Below are 23217 nucleotides of genomic sequence, written 5' to 3' on the forward strand. Positions count from 1 at the left end.
GCCTCTACCTTCGGCTCAGGTCATGATCTCAGGGTCCTGGGATGGAGACCCGCATCAGGCTCTCTGCTCAGCAGGGATCCTGCTCTCCCCCACCCACCTATTTGTGATCTCTGTCTTGTCAAATATATAAATAAAACCTTTAAAAAAAATAAGTAAGAAATAGACTGACGTTTGGTTGAGAGATGGTCTAATGTAGGAATCAAGGGCATCCAGGACAGCGATAAAAGGAAAAGGCGGGTGGACCTTTTAAATACCCCTGCAGTTGATTAACTTTTTATCTTCCATTTTTCAGGTAATATCTATGCTTGCCAGTTTAGGGAAATTATGTGGGGCTGGTGCAATAGGACTTTTGAAGATACTGCCTGAGATAATTCACCCCAAGTTGGTAAACCTGTGGAAAACACGTTTTCCTGAGCTCCTGCAGCCTCTGGAAGGTACAAGGGAGTGGAATCAGGTCTTTATCGAAAGAGGCAAGAGCATAGAGAAATGAGGCACCACTTCTCTGCCTGAGGTTCATTTGAGGCAATTAAAACAATGAACTTGATGTGCAAAGTAGACAGCTATATTTTTTCCTTGATTCCTTATGTTCTAATTCTCTACCACATATTTGTACTACAGGAGGATCCAGTGGGTAATATTCTTAGCAGAAACTTTTACTTTTGCTCTGGTCTTTTTCTTCTATTTAGACAAACTCCCTTTTGGTATTGTTCTAAAAAGTCATTACTATTTATGTTAGAAAATTAAAATATGGTCATTACAGTAGTTACTGTTGAAGTTAACCAAAAATAAACCTAGATTTGTAACCTGGACTGAAGATTTTTTCCTGTCTGATTAGCACTTGAAGTTGGCAACATAGTAAATTTCATCTGAAATAGTCATCCTCTGTAAAGCTTAAAGTGGGGCTTCAGCATTCACTGGGGACCTGGCAAGGGAGAAACAGAGTCCTGACTTTATTTTCTATTTCTATTTTCTGTTTTTAATTTCTATTTCTAGGAAAGAACACTAGCATCGTGCTATGGGAAACCATGCTGCTTCAGGTAAGGGTAGCTTCGAGACTAATGGTTGATGATTGGATGATAAAAATCAGCCAGAGTCACACATCTTAACTAAAAAGATCCAGATACCCAAGGTCAGTAAACAACGTTTCTTTTCCTTAGGAAAAGAACTAGAATGTTAGAAGTGATTGCTTAAGAATTACAGTCTCTACATCACCATAATTTGAACAATAATCTTTAGTCTTTGAGTTGGTTAAGAGTTAAGATAGTATTGAAGATTTTGGGGTGCCTGGGTGGCTCAGTAGATTAAGCCTCAGCCTTTGCTCAGGTCATGACCTCAGGGTCCTGGGATCGAGCTCCGCATCGGGCTCTCTGCTCGGCAGGGAGCCTGCCTCCCTCTCTCTCTCTGCTTGCCTCTCTGCCTACTTGTGATCTCTCTCTCACTGTCAAATAAATAAATAAAAATCTTTAAAAAAAAAAAAAAAGATAGTATTGAAGATTTCACCTACTCATATTTTTCCCTGTACCTATCTTAAATCTTCTCTAATTTCTAGTTTTTCCTCTCCTTATAATTGCATTCTTTTACCATTTAAATAAACACAAATTGACATCATTTCCACTTCTGTGCTTCCAAATACAACTCTGTTTCCTCACCTTTCTGCTTCTCACTGTGTCTTTTCCTGATTTCTAAAAACCAAAGAGTCACATTAGACCATTTCTCTAGAAAAAAAAAAAAAAAATCCATAAAATTTCTGAACTTTGGCAACCAGTTTGCAACCAGTTACAAAGATCCAAAAATCCCCAAAATGGTAAAGTGCAAGTAGGAGCCGGACATTGGTTCTACAGAGAAGATTTTGATTTCAGGAGCCTACAGGAGGTTAAAGGAGCCCACAGAAAGGGATCTTTTAACCTAGCATGGTCTCAGTTCTTAAGCTGCTTACATAGAAATTAACTATGACTTCTTAAAAATGTCAAGGTTTAGTGACTTTTCCTCATCACCTGCATGTTCCATTACTGCCCCTTCCAGAATCAGAGTCTCTAAGATGGTTTCCTGAGAACTGGTATGTTTTAAAGACTTTCACAAATGATCCTTACCCAAGATGAGATTTGAAAGTAGCTGCTCTACTTTTCTGGTCTTTAATTCTAGGATCCACCTCTCCTCCTGTATTCATGCTTCTTTTATCATCTCCCTTCTCTTTTTCAAAATTCCTACCTTATTTTCCCCAGTTACCATTTTAAAGTAACTATTCCAACTAAGAAGAAAAGTTCTCTCTCTAGAGGGAAGCCTCAAGAACATTCTTTTCCCTCTTCCAATATTGAGTGTATTTCTATTTAGCCTTCTCCCAAAACTGTTTGCATGTACCTCCTTCTTTCAGACTTCCAAGGCTGTTTAATTTCTTCTCTTCAAAGGGCCCACTCACTGAATGAGTTCCTTAGAGAATACCTAGAAATCTTCATGGGCTTTGACACCAAAAGTCCTTTTCTAAACTTAAAGTTCGGAAAATACAGGAGAAATAATGGACTTCAGAAATTGCAATGGATTTTGTCCTCCAAAAAGACAAAAACACCTTTTTTATGTATTGTTCAGTGAAGAAGGAAATAGGTTCAGATGGCTGACTGAGGCCTTGGCTCAGAACAATTGGTAAAACTAGGAATGTTTTGTTACTAGAGTTGAAGTTAGCAAAATGTACTTTCACATTTAATTGGTTCTTCAAGACATTTTAACTCTTTATTCCAAAAATGTCCTTTTTCTTTTAGTATGTAGCAAAACAACTAACATTGACAAATAAAGCTTTTCCAAATCTGTTTAAAACTTGAAAATTGTTGGGTGCCTGGGTGGCTCAGTGGGTTAAAGCCTCTGCTTTCAGCTCAGGTCATGATCTCAGGGTCCTGGGATCGAGCCCCGCCTTGGGCTCTCTGCTCAGCAGGAAGCCTGCTTCCCCCCTCCTCTCTCTCTGCCTGCCTCTCTGCCTACTTGTGATCTCTGTCTGTCAAATAAATAATAATTTTTTTTAATCTAAAAAAAAAAACCTTGAAAAATGTTAACTTCAATTTAAGTTTCAAAGTGGATTAATTTCTATTTTAAGACTGGGTAATTTTTATATAAGAGGGAAAAGGAAGGCACTTACATGGAGTTTGTTCTACCTTCTGAGTAACTTGTTTTTATTGGAAATTCAGAACATAGCAGCATATAGCTATTAAAATAAATAAAGAGAAGGGCGCCTGGCTGGCTCGGTTGGAGGAGAATGTGACTCTTGATCTCAGCGTTGTGAGTTCAAGCCCTACATTGTGTTTAGAGATTACTAAAACTAAATAAATAAATAAACTTATAAAATAAGAGGGAAAGTTCCCTCTTACTTAATAAGAAGGGAAATAACGAGTTTTTTTTTTAATGGGAAAAGGAATAATCTCATTTACTATATATTTATACTTTAAAAATTAGGTAACAGGAAAGTACTAAGAAAGCACATTAAGCGGTTGTATTCATATCTAACTTCCACTTCCTGCAACAGTTACTCAAAGAATCTTTATGGAAGATCAGTGACGTAGCTTGGACCATTCAACTGAGTCGAGATTTCAAGGAGCAAATGGGCAGTTACAGCAACACCTCTGTTGAGAAGGTTGGTTTTTCAACTAAGGCACTTACTTTCTACCTTATAACCTAACATGGATGCTCAACTTCCAATTTGTCTACCACCAAAAAGAAGGAGAAACCACTAGAAAAAAAAAATGCTACCTTCTCTTCACCTTGCATTTAACCAAAAATTACTCATAGGACGGCACCTGTCTACAAGGAAACCTGAGTAATATAGTGCCTTTAAGATAGATATGTACTTGGCTGAAATTTAGGTGTTCTGTTTTAGCGAAGGGAAAAAAGTAGATAATGAAGACAAATAGTGGTCCCTGTCACAGCACTGATTTAATGTCAGTTTATTATATTTTTTAAGATTCTATTTATTTATTTGACAGACAGAGATCACAAATAGGCAGAGAGGCAGGCAGAGAGAGAGAAGGAGTGGAGGAAGCAGGCTCCCAGCTGAGCAGAGAGCCCGATTCGGGGCTCGATCCCAGGACCCTGGGACCATGACCTGAGCCGAAGGCAGAGGCTTAACCTACTGAGCCCCTCAGGCACCCCTAATGCCAGTTTATATCTTGGTTTCCGCTGGGCCAGTTTTGTGATGCTGGCTACGAGAAACAATCTACTACAATTTAACAAAAACTGAGAGCTAAAAGAATGCTCAAAGGCCAGCTGTCTCCTTCCTCTGTCCCCAGATGGCTTCTACCTAACCCTCTGCATTGGAGCCATTCATTCTAAAAGGGGTTTGGATCCAGCTTCTGCGGTTTACTGTGTATGTAAGTGTAACAAAGTTACTTAACCTCTCTAGACCCTCAGTATATTCATCTAAAATGGAAATTATACCAGGCTCTGAAGATTGAGGTGATTTAAGGGTTCAAAAAGATAAAGTATATAAAGTCACTAGTGAAGTAAGTACCTGGCCGAAGACTTGTGCTCAATAAAAAGTAGATCAAGGTTATCATTATGGTTCTAACATTTCTCTTTTTTTTTTTTTCCTGGAAAAAACATTTCCTAACTCATCAAATCTAGTATTAAGTGTCTGTTCTAACAAATTATTTATTATCAACTTTCAACTCTCCTATGCAATATTCAAAATTCCTCTCACTGGTTGATTCTCTAATTTGGTAGAGTAGTGATTCTCCAAATGGGTCTATCAAGCCTGCAGACATGCTCTTCAAGAGAATTTGGTGAGCAATGCCTCATCTTCTCATATACAAACTAGACTTGTGCATTTCATGTAATACCATCCATCCAACAGCTTCCAGATTCCTGAGATGGGTCCAAAGTCATGTTGATATGGATAGGCAGAGCAATTCAAGCAGTGAACTGCTTAAATGATTTTCAGTCATTATACTTAACAACAGGAAAGTAAGTGTGTGACAGTTAACTTTAGCTGCATTGCAAACTACACCTAGGGGCTTAAAGCAATAGCTACCTACTTAGTTTATAAGTTTGCAGGTGGACAGTGTGGGCTGAACTCAGCTGGGCAGCCATTTGGTCTTAACTACTCCCACTGGCATATACTGGGGATTGGCTGGTCTGCCATGATCTCAACTAGGTCACCTTGTTTCCGTTCCTTGTGGTCTCTCCTCCTCCAGTTGGCCAGCCCAGGCTTGCTCTCATGGTTGTGGCCATGAAGTATACAAGGTCTCTTGAGGTCTAGGTTCAGAAGAGGCACACTGTTACTTCTGCCACTTTCTGTGGGCCAAAGCAAATCACCAGGCCAACCCAGATTGGAGGAGTGGCAAAATAGACTATACCAGTAGGAGGAGCTGCAAACTCTCATAGTAAGGAGGCATGGATAGAGGTGAGATAGAAAGGCTCTGGCTGTTTTTGCAATTGACCACATTTTTTCCCAGTTCTGGGTTCCTGATTTCAGAAATTCCTCTCCAACTCTCAAAGGAAGAATGCACGATACGCTGAATCTGACCAACATCAGCAGAGAAGCAACAGCTCATCAGTACGGGGGAAGGGGAGGCACTGAGGCCAACTCTTTACACAAAAGTCCCCTTCATAACACTGGGATTTTTTCCTGCGACATAGGATTTTTCCAGACTCTCTCTTGTACTTCCTCCAAGGTGGAGTTAAACAGACTCTAGCAACTTTAACCCTCATTAATATTTACTCCTGTGCAGTACACAGTTTTTCTCATCATAGTTTACATTGTCATGGGGGCCTTTTGCCTGGAAATCTAAGAGTGCAATGGGTGCTGCCTCATCAGGTTCTTGTCCGGGCAGTTGTTCCTCCTGTTCTGTTACCTCATGCACATCGCTCACCCCTAGCTGCACTGATCTGTACAATTTCTCCTGAATGGACTAACTGAACTCAACTGGTGGTTACCAGGTTTTCCTTTCCTCCTGTGCCATAGATTCCTTCTGATCCATAATGACCACTCAACCAATACAGTCCTTTAAGCCCTGCAGAGTCCTTGGAATAAGCCTGCACCTGGCCAATTTTTTCTCCTGTGTGTGACCAGATGGACATTTTAAATAAGAAGATGACAATCTGATATTATACAGCTACAAATGATTTGAGTCTTAGAAAACAAATTAGGTGAACCATGAGAGACTATGGACTCTGAAAAACAATCTGAGGGTTTTGAAGGGGTGGGGGTGGGAGTTTGGGGGAACCAGGCGGTGTGTATTAGAGAGGACATGGATTGCATGGAGCGCTGGGTGTAGTGCAAAAACAACGAATACTGTTATGCTGAAAAGAAATTTTAAAAAATTTAAAAATTTAAAAATTTTTGAGGGTTGCTGGGGGGAGGGGTTTTGGGAGGAGGGGGTGGGATTATGGACATTGGGGAGGGTATGTGCTTTGGTGAGTGCTGTGAAGTGTGTAAACCTGGTGATTCACAGACCTGTACCCCTGGGGATAAAAATATATGTTTATAAAAAAATAAAAAATTAATTAAAAAAAAACAAATTAGGACTTCATGACCTCATTTTTCTAGCCATATGGCAAGTATCTTCTCTTGTAAATATTTTCCTTGTATCTTACTTCCACAAGACTATAGATCTTTTCTATGTGTAACACACACATGTATACACACATGTACATACACGTATTTACATCCAGGCATATGTTGTGGTGTTCAAACAGATGCCACTCTTGTGCTACCCCGTTCCCTCAGCCTTACTTCTGAATCTTGTATGGCTTGTAATGAAAGAGAAGAGGAAGCCATGTCTGTTCTGCTCACCTTTTCTCCATCTGGATATTACAGAGGTATCCATATTGGAGCTTGCTTAATGAATCCAACATTCTCACCAACTCTAAGGGATGTGGAAGCCACAGAATGATTTCCCACATACTCTCTTGTCAGTGTTCTTTCATGGGGAGTTTTCCTTCCCCAATTCACTCAGAGTCCCTTACTAAAGACACAACATGTATGTAAACGTTCCTGTATGGCATTTCTCCTTCACCTGAACACCATGCTATAGCACTTCTGGACAACTCACCCTACTCCTGAGAGAGAGATAATAGTAGAGATGGCAAAGTATTATTTTTAAAACTATTATAGGTTAAATTTCCTAAATAAAATAAGTTGATATACTTCGGAGGTTGAGAATATCTGATGACATCATCTTCAAATAATCTTATTTTCATTCCCATGTGTATCTAAAATCATTTGTTGAACATTTATTAGCTACCAGGGACTATACACTGAGAGTGACCATAAAACCCTCTGTTGTGGAGAACTGAAATGCTGAGCCCAAAGACAAACAAGAAAATTGAACGTTACAATAGAGAGTAAAAGGTATTATCATGGCTCAGCATAAGGCCTAGAGGAATAGGAAAGAGCACTGGTAAGGACAGTCTTGCCGGGGAGGGGTGGGGGGGAGAAAATACTTTCAGGAAGAGATAATACTAGAAGTACATGTTAATTAAGTAGCTAAATTTCCTTCCTTTGTATGACTGTTTTAACACTTTCCACTTTTCATTGGAGTTTTTCTTTCCAATTTTTAACATGCTGTTGCTTATCTTTTGTCTTCTAGAAATTCCTTTGGAAAGCCTTGGGAACCACCTTAGCATCCTGCCAAGATATAGACTTTGTAAGCTCACAGATTAAGGAATTTCTGATTGCTCCCAACCAACTGGGGGATCAGCGACAGGTGGGACCCCTTTCTCTCAATGTCCTCGTATGACAATGGTAATTAATTCCATCCAGAAAGCCACCGGCAGGTCTTATGACAATGTCTTACTTACCAAGAATCCATGGATACATTCAAAATAATCCAACAGAATTTGTCAGAAAAACGGTGCTTCCCTGTTTAAATGTCAATGCTTCATTATTTTTTTATTTTAATTCCAGTATATTTATCATACAGTGTTATATTAGTTTCAAGTGTATAACGTAGTGCTCATCATGATGTGCACTCTTAAACCCCTTTACCTATGGAACCACAAAAGATCCCAAAGAGCCAAAGCAATCTTGAAAAAGAAAAGCAAAGCTGGAGGTATCACAATTTTCAGACTTCAAGTTATATTATAAAGCTGTAGTGCTCAAGACAGTAGGGTATTGGCCCAAGAATAGACCACACACACATCAATAGAACAGAATTGACTACCCACAATTATATGATCTATTAATTTTTGACAAAGAAGAAAAAATATCCAATAGAAAAAAGACAGTTTCTTGAAAAAATGGTGTTGGGAAAACTGGACAGCAACATGCAAACGAATAAGAGTAGACCATTTTTTTTTTACACCATACACAAAATAAATTCAAAATGAATTAAAGACCTAAATGTGAGACAGGAAACCATTAAAATCCTAGAAGAGAACACAACCAGTAACCTCTTTGACATAAGCTGTAGAAACTTCTTACCAGATATGCCTCCTGAGGCAAGGACAACAAACGCAAAAATACACTTTAGGGCTTCATCAGAATGAAAAGCTTCTGCACAGTGAAGGGAACAGTCAAGAAAACTAAAAAGCAATCTACAGAATGGGAGAAGATATTTGCAAATAACATATCCGGTAATCGGTTAGTATCCAAAATATATAAAGAACTTACAGAACTCAACACCCTCAACACCCCAAAACACAAATAATCCAGTTACAAAATAGGCAGAAGACATGAATAGACATTTTTTCAAAGAGGACATAGAGATGGCCAACCTCCCCTCTGGTAGCCTTTAGTTTGTTCTGTATAGTGAAGAGTCTGTTTTTTGGTTTGTCTCTCTCTCTCCCTCTCTCTTTTTTCCCTCTTGGTTCATTTGTTCATTTGTTTTGTTTTGCTTCTTAAGTTCTACATTTGGGTGAAAAGATATGGTGTTTGTCTTTCTCTGACTGACTTATTTCACTTAGTATTATATTTGCTAGCTCCATCCATGTTGTTGCAAATTTGCAAGATTTCATTCTTTTTTTTATAGCTGAGTAGTATTTCATTATATATGTATATATACATATATATTTTTCCCCCACAACTTCTTTATCTGTTTATCTACAAATGGACACTTGGGCTGCTTCCATAATTTAGCTATTATAGATACAGCTTCTATAAACATAAGGGTGCATATAGCCTTTCAAATTAGTGTTTTTGTATTCTTTGGAAAAATACCCAGTAGTGCAATTAGTGAATCATAGGGTAGTTCTGTTTTCCTTTTTTTAAAAATTTGATTTAGACATTTATTGATCACAGCATTATTTATTATAGTGGAAGTGTCCAACAGTGAAGGGAGGGTTATAATAAATATGGTGTATCATCCATGGAATACTACACAATCATCAGAAGTCATGTTTTTGAAAATTGTTTAGCAATATGGAAAAGTACTTTTAATATTAAATGAAAAACATGAGGATACAAAGCTGAATATAGAAAGTGATCCTAATTTTTATAATTATAAAAACTGGAAGGAAATATGCCAAAATATTTAATAGTCATTATGTTTGGGTGGAAGATTCTGGATGATTTTGGTTTTTTATTAATTTTCTTTGATTTATATTTTCCAAATTCTATATCTGAATATATGTGGGTGGGGGAGGAGTTGGGAAGAGTTAAAATGTTCTGCTTTCCGGACATTTTTTATCAAGAAGTGGGTTCTGTTTGATGTTAATGTGAAAAGTTTTCAGGAAACAACTTCTGTATCCAACTCTAATTGGATAATGATTCTTTGCTAAAAGTGCAATAGAGTATAGCTATTGTGAAACTATATTCAGAAAAGAACTGTTTGTTATCTTTCATATCATTGATGGATAGATTTTAGCAGAAGTTCTAACTTCTTACTTTTTACTTAGTATGTTGTTATTTTTTTCTCTTTTTTTTTCTTTTCAAGTTTTTATTTAAATTCTAGTTGGTTAACACATATGGTAAAATTGGTTTCAGGTGTAGAATTTAGTGATTAATCACTTACATGTAACACCCAATACTTATCACAATACTCATTTAGCCCATCCCCTACCTACCTACCTCCATCAACCCTCAGTTTGTTCTCTATCATTACGAGTCTCTTATGATTTGCTTCCCTCTCTCTTTTTCTTCCTTCTCATATGTTCATCTGTTTTATTTCTTGAATTCCATGTATGAGTGAAATCATATGGTATTTGTCTTTTTCTGATGGACTTATTTCACTTAGCATAATACACTCTAGTTCCATCCACATCATTGAAAATGGGAAGATTTCATTCTTTCTGTGGTTAAGTAAATATTATAATACATATTCTTTAACCATTCATCAGTCAATGGACATTTGGGCTCTTTCCATAACTTAGCTACTGTTGATAATGATGCTATAAACATCAGAGTGGTGTGTCCCTTCAAATCTATGTTTTTGTATCCTTTGGGTAAATACCCAGTAGTGCAATTGCTGGGTCATGGGATACTTCTATTTTTAACTTTTTGAGGAAACTCCATACTGTTTTTCAGAGTAACTGCACCAATTGCATTCCCATCGATGATGTAAGAGGGTTCCCCTTTCTCCACATTCTTGCCAACTCTTGTTTCTTGTGGTTGTGATTTTTGTCATCTGATAAGTGTGAGGTGGTATCACATTGTAGTTTTGATTTGCACTTTTCTGACTATTGATGAGTGATGTTGAACATCATTTTATGTGTTTGTTGATCATCTGTATGTCTTCTTTGCAGAAAAGTCTGTTCGTGACTTTTGTCCATTTTTAATTGGATATCTGTTTTTTGGTTGTTGAGTTCTATAAGTTCCTTATGTATTTTGGATAATAACCCCTTATCAGATATGTCATTCGCTAATATCTTCTCCCATTCTGTGGGTTGTCTTTTAGTTGTATTGATGCTTTCCTTTGTTGTGCAGAAATTTATATTTTTATGTAGTCCTAATAGTTTATTTTTGCATTTGTTTCCCTTGCCTCAGGAGGCATAGGCAGAAAATGTTAAGGCCAATATCAGAGAAACTATTGCCTTTGCTCTTTTTTTTTAGGATTTTTATATTTCAAGGCCCACATTTAAGTCTTTAATCCATCTTGGGTTATTTTTGTGTATGGTGTAAGAAAGTGGTCCAGTTTCATTCTTTTATATGTAGCTTTCTAGTTGTTCCAGCACCATTCTTGCCTCCTTTGTCAAAAGATTAATTGACCTTATAATTATGTCCCTATTTGAATATATTTGTATATATTTGTATATTTGTACATATGTTCAGTTAACCAACATAAAGTACCTCATTAGTTTTTGATGTGATGTTCAACGATTACTTAGTTGCATATAACACCCAGTACTCATCACAATCCCTGCCCTCATTAATACCCATCACCCAATTACCTCATCCCCTAAGCCCCTTCCCTTCCATAACCCTCAGTTCAGTTCCCAGAATCCAGAGTCTCTCATGGTTTGTCTCCCTCTCTGGTTTCTTCCCATTCAGTTTTCCCTCCCTTCCCCTGTGGCCCTTGTGTTATTCCTTATCTTCCATATATGAATGAAACTATATGGTAATTGTCTTTCTCTGCTTGACTTATTTCACTTAGCATAATCCCCTCCTTAGTTTCTCTTTCTGCTATTTCATTATTACTGTACAAAAATACACCAATTTCTGTATACCAATTTTGTATCCTGTGACCTTACTGAATGTATTTATCAGTTCTACTAGGTTTTTGGTAATCTTTAGGACTTTCTATACATAACATCATATCATCTGCAAATGGTGAAAGTTTCACTGCTTTCTTATCAACTTGGGTGCATTTTATTTCTTTTTCTTGCCTGATTGCTGTGGTTAGGATTTCTAGTACTTTGTTGAATAAAAGTGAGAGTGGGGAGAGTGGTGAGAGTGAACATTCCTATCTTGTTCCTGATCTTAGGGGAAAAGCTCTCAGTTTTTCACCATTGAGTATGTTATTAGCTGTGGGTTTTTCATATATGGTCTTATTATGTTGAGGTATGTTCCCTCTAAACAACCTTGCTGAGGGTTTTTATCATGAATGGATGTTGTGCTTTGTCAAATATTTTTTCTGCATCTATTGAAATGATTATATGGTTTTTACCCCTTTGTTGATATGGTGTATCATGTTGACTGATTTTTGAATATTGAACCAGCATCCTCATATTAATATTTCATTTATTTAACCAGATTTGTAAAAATATTGCAAAATGAATTTTAATTATCCTTAATAAATATTTTTGACATATTTTGACTTTTTAACTTAAACATATGATCATAAACTTCAAAATCATTGACTTTACAAACTGAAAATAACCTTGGATTTTCAACCTAGAGAAAACATAAGCCTAACCTGGGGAGCTTTTTCAAAGCCCTTTTGCCATTTCCTACCCTAGCTAGGCTGCACAATGTTTGCAAATGTGGAGGAAAGGAGTGTATGTATTTAAAAAATAAAAAATAAATTAAAAGAAAAATTACCAGGGCTAATAAAGACCACCTAGTATTAAAAAAAAAAAAACCTGTGGTATATTTTGCTATACATTCTCCTCAGAAATTTTGAGATGTTTACACAATCCTTTTTTTTATATTAAATGTTCAGAAACCAGTAGACTTACTGAATTTTTGAAACTGTTTTTTTATTATGTTATTTATTTTCTCCTTGTCAGATGTTCTATTATCTTATTGCTCTTGGCAATTTTTTTAACACCTTTTTCCCCATCTTGTTTGAAACTCTCCTTCCCACACAGTCCCATGACTTGCTCCCTCATTTATTTCAGAACACTGCTCAATGTCACCCCTGTTTATGAAGCCTTCTCCATCTGCCCTATTTAATTGAGAACTCCCCCTAAACTGCAGCAGTTATTCTCTTTCCTTGTTTCCCATAACTCCATAGCATGTGTCACCCTCAAAGTACTATATATTTACATGTTTACTGAATCTATGTGTTTATTTAATGCTACTTCCCTGTCACTTCCCCTGGTTGTGTGCACCACAAGGATGGAGAGTTTGGTGTGTGTTCACTGTTGCGTCCCAAGCACCTAGAAGAGTGCCTGACACATAACAGGTGCTCCATAAATATTTTTTGAATAAATGAATGGTTAAACTCAAAATTCCTATCTTTTCTGACTTTAGGGAATAACATCTATTTTAGGATATTGTGCTGAGAGCCACTTGGATACTGTTTTAAAAGTTCTTAAAACATTCCAAGATCGGGAAAAGTTTTTCATGAATCGATGTAAGGTAAAAAGACTAACCTTCTCTTCCAAAGCTTTTGGTCACAGCAAGGGGAAAACACACTGATTCCTTCAGTGAACATCCTTTTCCATATCATACTTGTCCCTGTCCCCAGGTCTTTATTTCAGGTGAGAACTTCCCAAGCCTGGACCCTATAGAATGACCAGCTTTCTAACAGGGTCTCCTCCAGTTTCTGTCACTAGTGCTGACCTGGAAGGTCCTAATGAGTTCTTTGTGTGCCTCAGTTTGTCCCTCTACCAGCCATTCAGGCCTCATGGTCAGTTTCCACTATGTACACTGCACTACCCCTGAAGAAAAGGGATTTAATAAATAAAAAATAACCCAAGCTTTCTCACAAGGATCTCTTTTAAAGCCCAAGAGAGCCACAACACAGTCCCAGGTGTTTAAATTTGACAAGCACGGTTCAAAATCTGTGGGACACAACAAAGGCAGTCCTGAGAAGAATATCAGTTTTAAACTAATTTTCATCATCCCAGTCCCATTTCTTAAACCCTGTAGTGGTTCGTAGAATTAGGAAGCAACATGGAGGAAAGGAAACACCTTCAGTCATAGCTTTCATGTCTCTCTTTCAGGGTATTTTTTCTGGGAAAAAGAGCCTGACCAAGACTGATGTCATGGTAATCTATGGCGCCGTGGCCCTCCATGCTCCCAAGGGTCAACTCCTCACCAGGCTCGATCAAGACATTGTTTCCCAAGTCCTCTTTCTTTATGGCCAGTGCTCTCAGGTAACGGTGAGCACAGGGTGCCTCGATTTCCAAGCTAGGGGTCCGAAACCTTGGAAGGGCTCACCTCTTGGGAATATTCATGCTCAAAGAATACAGGCCAAAGGCAAGATAGCATCTGGTATGTTTGGAAGATGAGAACAGAACAGAACAGAACAGAACAGAAAAATTCATTATGAAACAGGGTCAGGTAATTTGTTTCTTTTCTAAGGTCTTGGGTAGTTCATGGCCTATGATACCTTCCTAGATCAAGTACCCATAGTGTTCTCCCCCAAGTTTGAACTTAAAATATTTACTCCAGTACACTTTAGAGCAGCTATTTCATTACTTCTCTGTTATAGTCTCTGAAATGTTACTAATGGTGGTTGTATAACTTTTTACGTGGTATAGATAAACCACCCAAAACAGTGCCTCACAAATAAGAAGTGCAATACATGTATTTTTAAACAAATAAGAATACATCATTAATTAACCTACCCATGCTGTACCATTTCACACCCCGGCCAACACACACATTCATACCAGTCACCCTGACTGTCCTCCATGTTCCTCAAACATGCCAGGAATATTCCTGCCTCAGAACCCCACAATTGAATTGGAATTCATCTGATCCTTTCTGTCCCCTGTAGTACTTCTTATATATTTAATAAATTGCTTTAGATATATTGTCAACTTGGCCATTTTGCTGAGTAGTACCAGGTTAGCCACCTAAAAATCACCCTGGGTTCAAGTTTGAAATACAGCTTCCCAGAGCCATTTCTCAGGGAGATTGATTCAGTAGGTCTGGGTTGGAATCTGACATCTGTATTTTTTTTTTTAAGATTTTATTTATTTATTTGACAGAGAGAAATCACAAGTAGGCAGAGAGGCAGGCAGAGAGAGAGAGAGGAGGAAGCAGGCTCCCTGCTGAGCAGAGAACCCGATGTGGGACTCGATCCCAGGACCCTGAGATCATGACCCAAGCCGAAGGCAGCGGCTTAACCACTGAGCCACCCAGGCGCCCCTGACATCTGTATTTTTAGGAGATTTAGAAGTGATTCTTATCCATCCGGAAGCTTTTACTGATTATGTGCACATCTGCTCCCCCATTAGATTGTCAACACCTGATGTTATAGATTGTACCTTATGCTCCCTTATCAACGCTTCTTGCTCTCCACACCCCACCTGTTTGATAAATCTGTTCTTGACATGTATTCATGTGTGTATGTGATAAGAATGGAATCATAAGGAACTTGTGATATCACAGATATAAGTACATGCTAGTGGGAGGGAATAGGACAGTGATCCTCACACTTCAGTTGTCTGAGAATGACCTAGAACCCTGTTAAAGACAGAGATCCCTAATGAATCCCAGTCTTCAGAGATGGATCTCTGAATCTGTATTTTTAATATGCCCCCCAAAAGGTGATTCTGATGTACCCAAAATTTAATAAGCAAAACATAATTGAAAAAGATGGTTTGTGTTACATTAGTTTTAGTCAATCATTGAGGCAAATTATGATAAAAAGACAAGAGGAAACAAGATATAGATGTTTTAGATAAGGATGACTGTACACTTTCAAGGTACAGTCAGTTCTTCCATAGCACAACATATACATAAGACAGAAGAAGAAAAAACACAGGGATTATGAAGAAAATGGGGGAGGGGCACAACATTCAAAAACCCCACCAATGACATATAAAAAATATGAATCTGATTTTATTTTTTTAAATATTTTACTTTTTTATTTGAGAGAGAGATAGCTAGAGAGAGCATGAGTAGGGTGTGGGGGATGGAGAAGGAAAGGCAGGCTCCCCATGGAGCAGAGAGCCCAATACAGGACTTGATCCCAGGCCCCTGGAATCATGACCTGATCCTAAGGCAGACGCTTAACAGACTGAGCCACCCAGGTGCCCCAGCATCTAATTTTGAAGACCATCTAAGAAATACAGAAACACTACAAAAAAAATATATATATATATATATATGGCACTTTTCTTGAAAAACACCTGAATTCACTTGGGAAAGTGATGAGTTATTGTGAAATGCTGATGGGAAGAAAGGTCATCTGAAATCAGCTAGAATGTCAGATTTGAATGGGAAGCAGCTCATAACATGGTAAACTGAATCAACTGACATGTTTGAGGTGTTCGTGTGACTATTCCTACACGAGTCAGTTCAACTAGCTCATCTTCTTCTGTCATGGACAAAACGGTGCATAAGCAAACACAAAATTTAGAATATACTAGAAGTATTCACATATCAATTTCAATGAGACAAATTTCCTTTTTCAAGGCAAGCATCCCAGCAGAACTGACTGTATCCCAGTTCCAAAGACAGCTGCCCTATTAACTTTCATTTTACAGCTTTTCACTGCTCCTTCTGCCAAGAGTCTCTACTCTTCTTCTTACCAAAGTCTGGTAGAACCTCTTTAAATCATAAGGCTTGAAACCCAAAGGCTTGATTTCTTTATGCTGCTTTCTATAGATTAGACTTCCCTGGGGGAAAAGTCTGTCAATGTACAGGGTCTCTCTTTGGAAATGGGGGAGGATGCAAACAGCCCCTGCCCTTTAGGAAGACTCAGTGTCCTGCTTAGCTGTTGTTTTCAGGTTGGGGGTGGGTCTTCTTCCTGAAGGACAGAACTCTAACTGCTGCTCTAGTATCTGCTTTTGCCTTTGGTTTTTCAGGTTCTGGGCGTGTCTGTGATGAGCAAGGTATGCAATATATTTGATATACTTGAATACATAACGTGCTTCCTGGAAATGCAGTAGCACAGATGTCCTCTTGGTTTGATTCCAGAGGAAAGGATCCTGATATATGACTAATCAATCTGATCCTGAAGCCAGGATCACTGAGCCTAATCTAAGACAGAACAGAGAGCTATATTTGGTTCTAGGTGGTTTGAGAGCTGTACTGAACCTGGAGCAGTGTTCTTAGAACCATGCACTATGACCCACCAGAAGACCATAAAATCAATCTAACAGCTCGAATAGATCACAACCAGCAAACTTTTGTGGTGAAATAAGAGAAATAGAAGAGTACATTACATTTAGCAACAAGAAGTATCATAAAACTTTCATTTCAGTTATTATACATATATGTTCACATATATATATATATATATATATATATATATATATATATATATATTGCATGTAAATACAGAGTGGACTTGTAAACTGTTTCTTACAGTTTGTGTAGTTAATGGTTCAAAATGTTTGAAAGCCACTGCTATAGATAACCTCAATCTTTGGGGGACAGGAGTGGGGGGTGAGAGTAGAATTTGACCTTGGTTTTTAACTTCCCTGAAACTTTGACCCTAGACTGAGGTAGAAATAGCTAAAGAAGAGAGAGAGAGATTCCCATTTCTCTCTGGGCACAAAGTTCAATCCTAGGTCAAGAACTGAGTTCATAGAACCAAGTATGGAACCCAGGACTTTGGTTTACACTGTGAATCATTTTGCGTTAGGACATGGATCTGCAAATGAGTTTCACAAGAACTGTCACTGAGATTGGTATTGCTGTCCACGATGCTGAGGATCAGGGATTCAAGTTCTCCTACAAAGAGGTGCTGCTGGGTTACATGCTGGTAAGTGTCCAGAGAGGACATGAGCAAGGTCTTGAAAAGTCTGTTTCCAAGAGTCAGAGCTGTCTTTTTTAAACGGGTACAATGCACCAGTTCCAGGTAACAGATCTCTCCCATTATATGGACCAAGGGCACCCAACAGTCCAATGGGGCTGCAGCTGCATCTGGAAACTCCCCACATCCTTTCTAGAATATTTCACCCCTTTGTGTTGCAGGACTTCATCAGGGATGAGCCCCTGGACTCCCTAGCTAGCCCCGTTCGGTGGAAAGCCTTAATCGCCATCAGATACCTCAGGTAGAGAAGTTTTCTTGCTCTCATTGAAAAAAAAAAAAAATTTCCTCCCCAAGATCTTCTTTCTGATCAACTGACTTATCAATCAGTGGATACTCCAGTGTACCCTCCCCCAAATGAACACAATTTATCAATGGTTGGTAGGGTTTGGGGTTTTGTTTTTTTTTTTTTTTCAAATAGAGGCTTTTTCCCTCTTTTTTTTTTAATTTAATTTTTTTTCAGTGTTCCAAAATTCATTGTTTATGCACCACATCCAGTGCTCCATGTAGTATGTGCCCTCCTTAATACCCACCACCAGGCTCACCCAACTCCCCCACCCCCTCCTCCAAAACCCTAAGTTTGTCTCTCAGAGTTCACAGTCTCTCATGGTTTGTCTCCCCCTCCAATATTCCCTCTTCTCAAACTTACAGGACTGACTGAGAGGCCAACCCTTCAAAGACTAAAAGGGATAATGAACTCAGCGGAGTCACATTTATTGATACATGAGAATTGAAGTTTCTGTGCAGAAGGAAATTTTAATATTCCTATTAAAAATTATGAAAGCCCTAATCATATTTTAGTTGGTTAGTAGCACTAAACCTGCAGGAAGAAATGATTTTAACCAAATTTTTAAAATAATATTTTCTCCCTGCAGTAAAAGTAATATAAACTCATTGTTAGAACTTGGAAACTCTAAAATCTTTTTAAAAAATAATAAAAGTCACCCCTTATTTTCAACATTTTGATTCTATGGTAAATGTAATTGTTAATCTCCTTTTTGATTGTTCATTGTTAATAGAAACACAACTGATTTGTGTATGCTGATTTTGTATCCTACATTATTCAATTTGTTTATTTTAATTTTTGTGAACTTTACGGTTTTCTACATATAAGATCATGTCATCTGCAAACAGAGATCGTTTTACTTCTTCCTTTCCAATCTAGATGGATTTTATTTCTTTTTCTTGCCCTATAGCTCTGAATAGGACTTCCAGTATTGTGTTGAATAAAAGTAGCAAAAAACAAGCATCTTTATCTTGTTCCTGATCTTAGATTTTTCTCTAAATCTTAGGGGAATCATTTACAGTCATTGACCATTGATAGATATTATCTATAGGCTTTTCTTATATGGCCTTTATTATACTGAGGTAACAAACACCATTTTTTTAAAGATTTTATTTATTTATTTGAGAGAGAGAGAGAGAGCATGAGAGGAGAGAGGTCAGCGGGAGAAGCAGACTCCCTGCCAAGCAGGCAGCCTGATGCGGGACTCGATCCTGGGACTCCAGGATCACGACCTGAGCCGAAGGCAGTCGCTTCACCACCTGAGCCACCCAGGAACCCACAAACACCATTTTTTAAAAAAGATTTTACTCATTTTATTTGATAGACAGAGATCACAAGTAGGCAGAGAGGCAGGCAGAAAGAGAGAGGAGGAAGCAGGCTCCCTGCTGAGCAGAGAACCCAATGCTGGGATCGATCCCAGGACCCTGGGATAATGACCTGCTCGGAAGGCAGAGGCTTTAACCCACTGAGCCACCCAGGCGCCCCAGCACAAACACCATTTTTAATGGCTGCTTAATAACTTATTGTATAGTATGTCTCATATTACTTAACCAACCACCTCTTATTATATTTTGTCAGTTTTTGTATATTTTATATATATTTGTCAGTTTTCAGTAATATTTTGGTGAACACTTCTGTGCAAAAAAGTGCTCTCTGAACTTTTGATTATAAAAGCTGACAATTTGGTTCAATAAATATTATTCAGTGTCATCCACGTATCAGGCGTGGAGCTAGATTTAAAAAAGATAATCATTAATAAAATATGGCCTTGCCTACCAGGTAAAATAGATGCAAGACATACCCACCTAATTACTCTAAAATGCAGTAAGAAGCAACGTAAGGGAAGGCACAGATTGCCGTGTTTACAAAGATAAATGAAGTTTAAAGGAAGCTCAAATAATAAATCTTGAAGATGAATTAAGAATTACTAGGCTCTAACACAGTGTTGTCCAATAAAACTAGAATGCAAGTCACATATGTCATTTAAAATATTCTAGCAGTTGCAAATGAAACAAGATGGGATTGGGAGGGAGACAAACCATAGTGACTCTTAATCTCACAAAACAAACTGAGGGTTGCTGGGGGAAGGGGGTTTGGGAGAAGGGGGTGGGATTATGGACATTGGGGAGGGTATGTGTTTTGGTGAGTGCTGTGAAGTGTTTAAACCTGGTGATTCACAGACCTGTACCCCTGGGGATAAAAATATATGTTTATAAAAAATAAAAAATAAAAAAATTGGAAAAAAAATTCTAGCAGTCACTTTTAAAAGAGTAAAAAAGAGACCAAGTAATTTTAATAATTATTTTCCTTCATTAATTACACTTAATATATTCAGTAGATCATCTTTTCAACATGTATTTGTTATTTTAAAATGCAGTGAGATACTTTACATGATTTTTCACACTAATTCTCCACAATCCATCGTGTTTTAGAACTATAGCATGTCTTAATTCAAACTAGCCACACTCAGGTGTTGGATAACAACGTGTTGCTAGTGGCTACTCTCCTTTGGACCAAACACCTATAGAACTTGCAAAGTGATCTCTAATGACTGAAAACCAATCAATGTTTGCCCAGGCCATTGTGAAGGAAGAGATGAGCTGCAAAGGGGCATAAGGAAAAATGTGTGTGTTCTCTATTGATTATAGTGGTGATTTCATGGGTGTGAAACTCATTTAACTGCATACTTTAAATGGATGCAGCTTGTTGTGCATAAATTATACCTCAATAAATTGATTTTTTTAAAGTAAGCCAGACAGTAAAGATGAAAAGACTATCCAGCTTGTATCAACATATTAACACTTTTGATAGACCTATCCCAGCTGATACTGACTTTTACTCCCCTGTGTGAGAACCAGTTTCCCCCTTCTCTAACCATGTCATCATTTTTTTTATTTCATTTTATTTTATTTCTTTTCAGTGTTCCAAAATTCATTTTTTATGCACCACACCCAGTGCTCCATGCAATACGTGCCCTCCATAATACCCATCACCAGACTCACCCAGCCCCCCACTCCCTCCCCTCCAAAACCCTCAGTTTATTTCTCAGAGTCCACAGTCTCTCATGGTTTGTCTCCCCCTCCATTTTCTCCCAACTCTTCTCCTCTCCATCTCCCAATGTCCTCCATGTTATTCTTTATGCTCCACAAGTAAGTGAAACCATGTGGTAAATGACTGTCTCTGCTTGACTTATTTCACTGAGCATAATCTCTTCCAGTCCCATCCATGTTGATACAAAAGTTGGGTATTCGTCCTTTCTGATGGAGGCATAATACTCCATTGTATATATGGACCATATCTTCTTTATCCATTCAACCACTGAAGGGCATCTTGGTTCTTTCCCCAGTTTGGCAACTGTGGCCATTGCTGCTATGAATATTGGGGTACAGATGGCCCTTCTTTTCACTGCATCTGAATCTTTGGGGTAAATACCCAGTAGTGCAATTACAGTGTCATAGGATAGCTCTATTTTTAATTTCTTGAGGAATCTCCACACTGTTTTCCAAAGTGGCTGCACCAACTTGCATTCCCACCAACAGTGTAAGAGGGTTCCCCTTTCTCCACATCCTCTCCAACACATGTTGTTTCCTGTCTTGCTAATTTTGGCCATTCTAACTGGTGTAAGGTGGTATCTCAATGTAGCTTTGATTTGAATCTCCCTGATGGCTAATGATGATGAACATTTTTTCATGTGTCTGTTAGCCATTTGTATGTCTTCTTTGAAGAAGTGTCTGTTCATGTCTTCTGCCCAATTTTTGAAGTGATTATTTGTTTTGTGTGTGTTGAGTTTGAGGTGTTCTTTATAGATATTGGATATCAGCCCTTTGTCTGTAATGTCATTTGCAAATATCTTCTCCCATTCTGTGGGTTGCCTCTTTGTTTTGTTGACTGTTTCTTTTGCTGTGCAGAAGCTTTTCATCTTGACCACAGCAACTCTTTCAAGATATGTCTCTGAAGGCAAAGGAAACAAAAGCAAAAATGAACTTTTGGGACTTCACCATGTCATCATTTTAAATTTCTTTGCTACTTACCTCCTTAGTGCACTAGGCAGTGTGCCAGTCTCATAAATTTCTGTAGCAATTTGATAGCTGACAAGTGGTAGTGTATTGTCCTGATTTACATTTACTAAATAATACATGGGGATTTTCATGTTTATTAAACATTTGCATTTTTCCAAGTTATGTCTAGGTTTGTTCTTATCCTCATGATGTTTATAGTAAATGACTGAAAGAAAGGAATAAGGAGAGGAAGGAAGGAAAGGGAGGGAGGAAGTGAGTGGAAGTGGAGGAAGAGTCCAGCCACTTTACTATAGGTACATTCAGTATGTGTGATGCTACTTATAACATGAGAAATCATATGAAATTGACAAAACTGCTCCAAACTTAGAATCTCCCCCAACACAAACATACACACACACACAAAACCCACAAGCGCTAGAAAAAATAAGTAGGTTAATGTTATCACAGATCATATAATAAAGGACTGAGTAACACAACGCTAATGATGATTGTTTATTACCCTAAAAAAATTAGAAATGAGGTGTGTTGACTATGTGCAATAGTACAGTACAGTACCTCTCCCTACTTCTGTCCCCACTCCCCTCAAGATTCCAACATGTCGGTAAGCATATCTGACCACTCAGATATGGTTGGCAGGGAACTCTACTGGGCTGCGTTTTGTTTATCATCTTAATACCTATCCCTCCACATTGTTCTCATTTCAGTAAACTGAAACCTCAGCTCCCACTCAATGATCACCTAAATATTCTCGAAGAAAATATTCGCAGGCTGCTTCCCCTTCCACCTCTGGAAAAACTCAAAGATGAAGGCGAGACAGACAAGGACAAGGAGCACATCAATGTATGTAGGGGTGGGGCCTGAGGAGACTCGAGAGCTACAGTGGGACTCCACCCTCCAGCCTCAGCCTGATGCTCATGCTCACATTGGATTTCAGTTCCTCTATGAACGATCCATGGATGCCCTAGGAAGGCTGCTGAGGACCATGATGTGGGATAACGTGAAAGCAGAGGACTGCCAAGAAATGTTCAATGTGAGTAGGGCCGTTGCTCAAACTGATTCCCACATTCCCTCGTCTGTGCTGCAGAACAGCCCTCCAGAATCTACCTCATCCTCTTCACAGGGAGATGTCCAGCCTGACCCATTTAACCCATCGCATAGGGCCAGTCCACTTAAGAATTGTTTGTGGGAGGTGAGCACCCTATTTCAGAAGAGACAGAGCACAAGAGGCAGAAGAATGGGAATGAGTGACTATGACGAGTACTAAGGAAAGAACATTTATTCTTTGACCAACAGCTTCTCCGAATGTGGCTTGTTTCACAAAAAGATTGGGAAAGAGAAAGAGCCTTCCAGATCACTGCAAAAGTGCTGACAAACGATATCGAGGTAAGTCGACCCCTGGAAT

General features: G+C 38.4%; 1 protein-coding gene across 4 annotated transcripts in view; it reads left to right on the top strand.

Annotated features, from left to right (window-relative positions):
- MROH2B (maestro heat like repeat family member 2B) overlaps positions 1-23217 on the top strand; it is a 64274-nt gene that overhangs the window by 21151 nt on the left and 19906 nt on the right. For 3 of the 4 annotated variants that reach the window (XR_014310052.1, XM_082724651.1, XM_082724650.1), the window contains 13 exons: positions 293-434; positions 994-1037; positions 3509-3616; positions 7569-7685; positions 13049-13156; positions 13744-13896; positions 16561-16587; positions 17343-17462; positions 17675-17754; positions 22520-22655; positions 22750-22845; positions 22936-23004; positions 23109-23198. Coding sequence is in view for 3 of the 4 variants with exons in the window: in XM_082724651.1 (XP_082580777.1) it covers positions 293-434; positions 994-1037; positions 3509-3616; positions 7569-7685; positions 13049-13156; positions 13744-13896; positions 16561-16587; positions 17343-17462; positions 17675-17754; positions 22520-22655; positions 22750-22845; positions 22936-23004; positions 23109-23198 (1290 nt within the window). In the remaining variant the exon portion in view is untranslated. The remainder of the gene's footprint in view (positions 1-292; positions 435-993; positions 1038-3508; positions 3617-7568; positions 7686-13048; positions 13157-13743; positions 13897-16560; positions 16588-17342; positions 17463-17674; positions 17755-22519; positions 22656-22749; positions 22846-22935; positions 23005-23108; positions 23199-23217) is intronic. The other variant, XM_082724652.1, reaches the window with a different exon arrangement.

The sequence above is a fragment of the Mustela nivalis genome (genome assembly GCF_964662115.1).
Source record: "Mustela nivalis genome assembly, chromosome: 3".
Lineage (NCBI taxonomy): Eukaryota > Metazoa > Chordata > Mammalia > Carnivora > Mustelidae > Mustela > Mustela nivalis.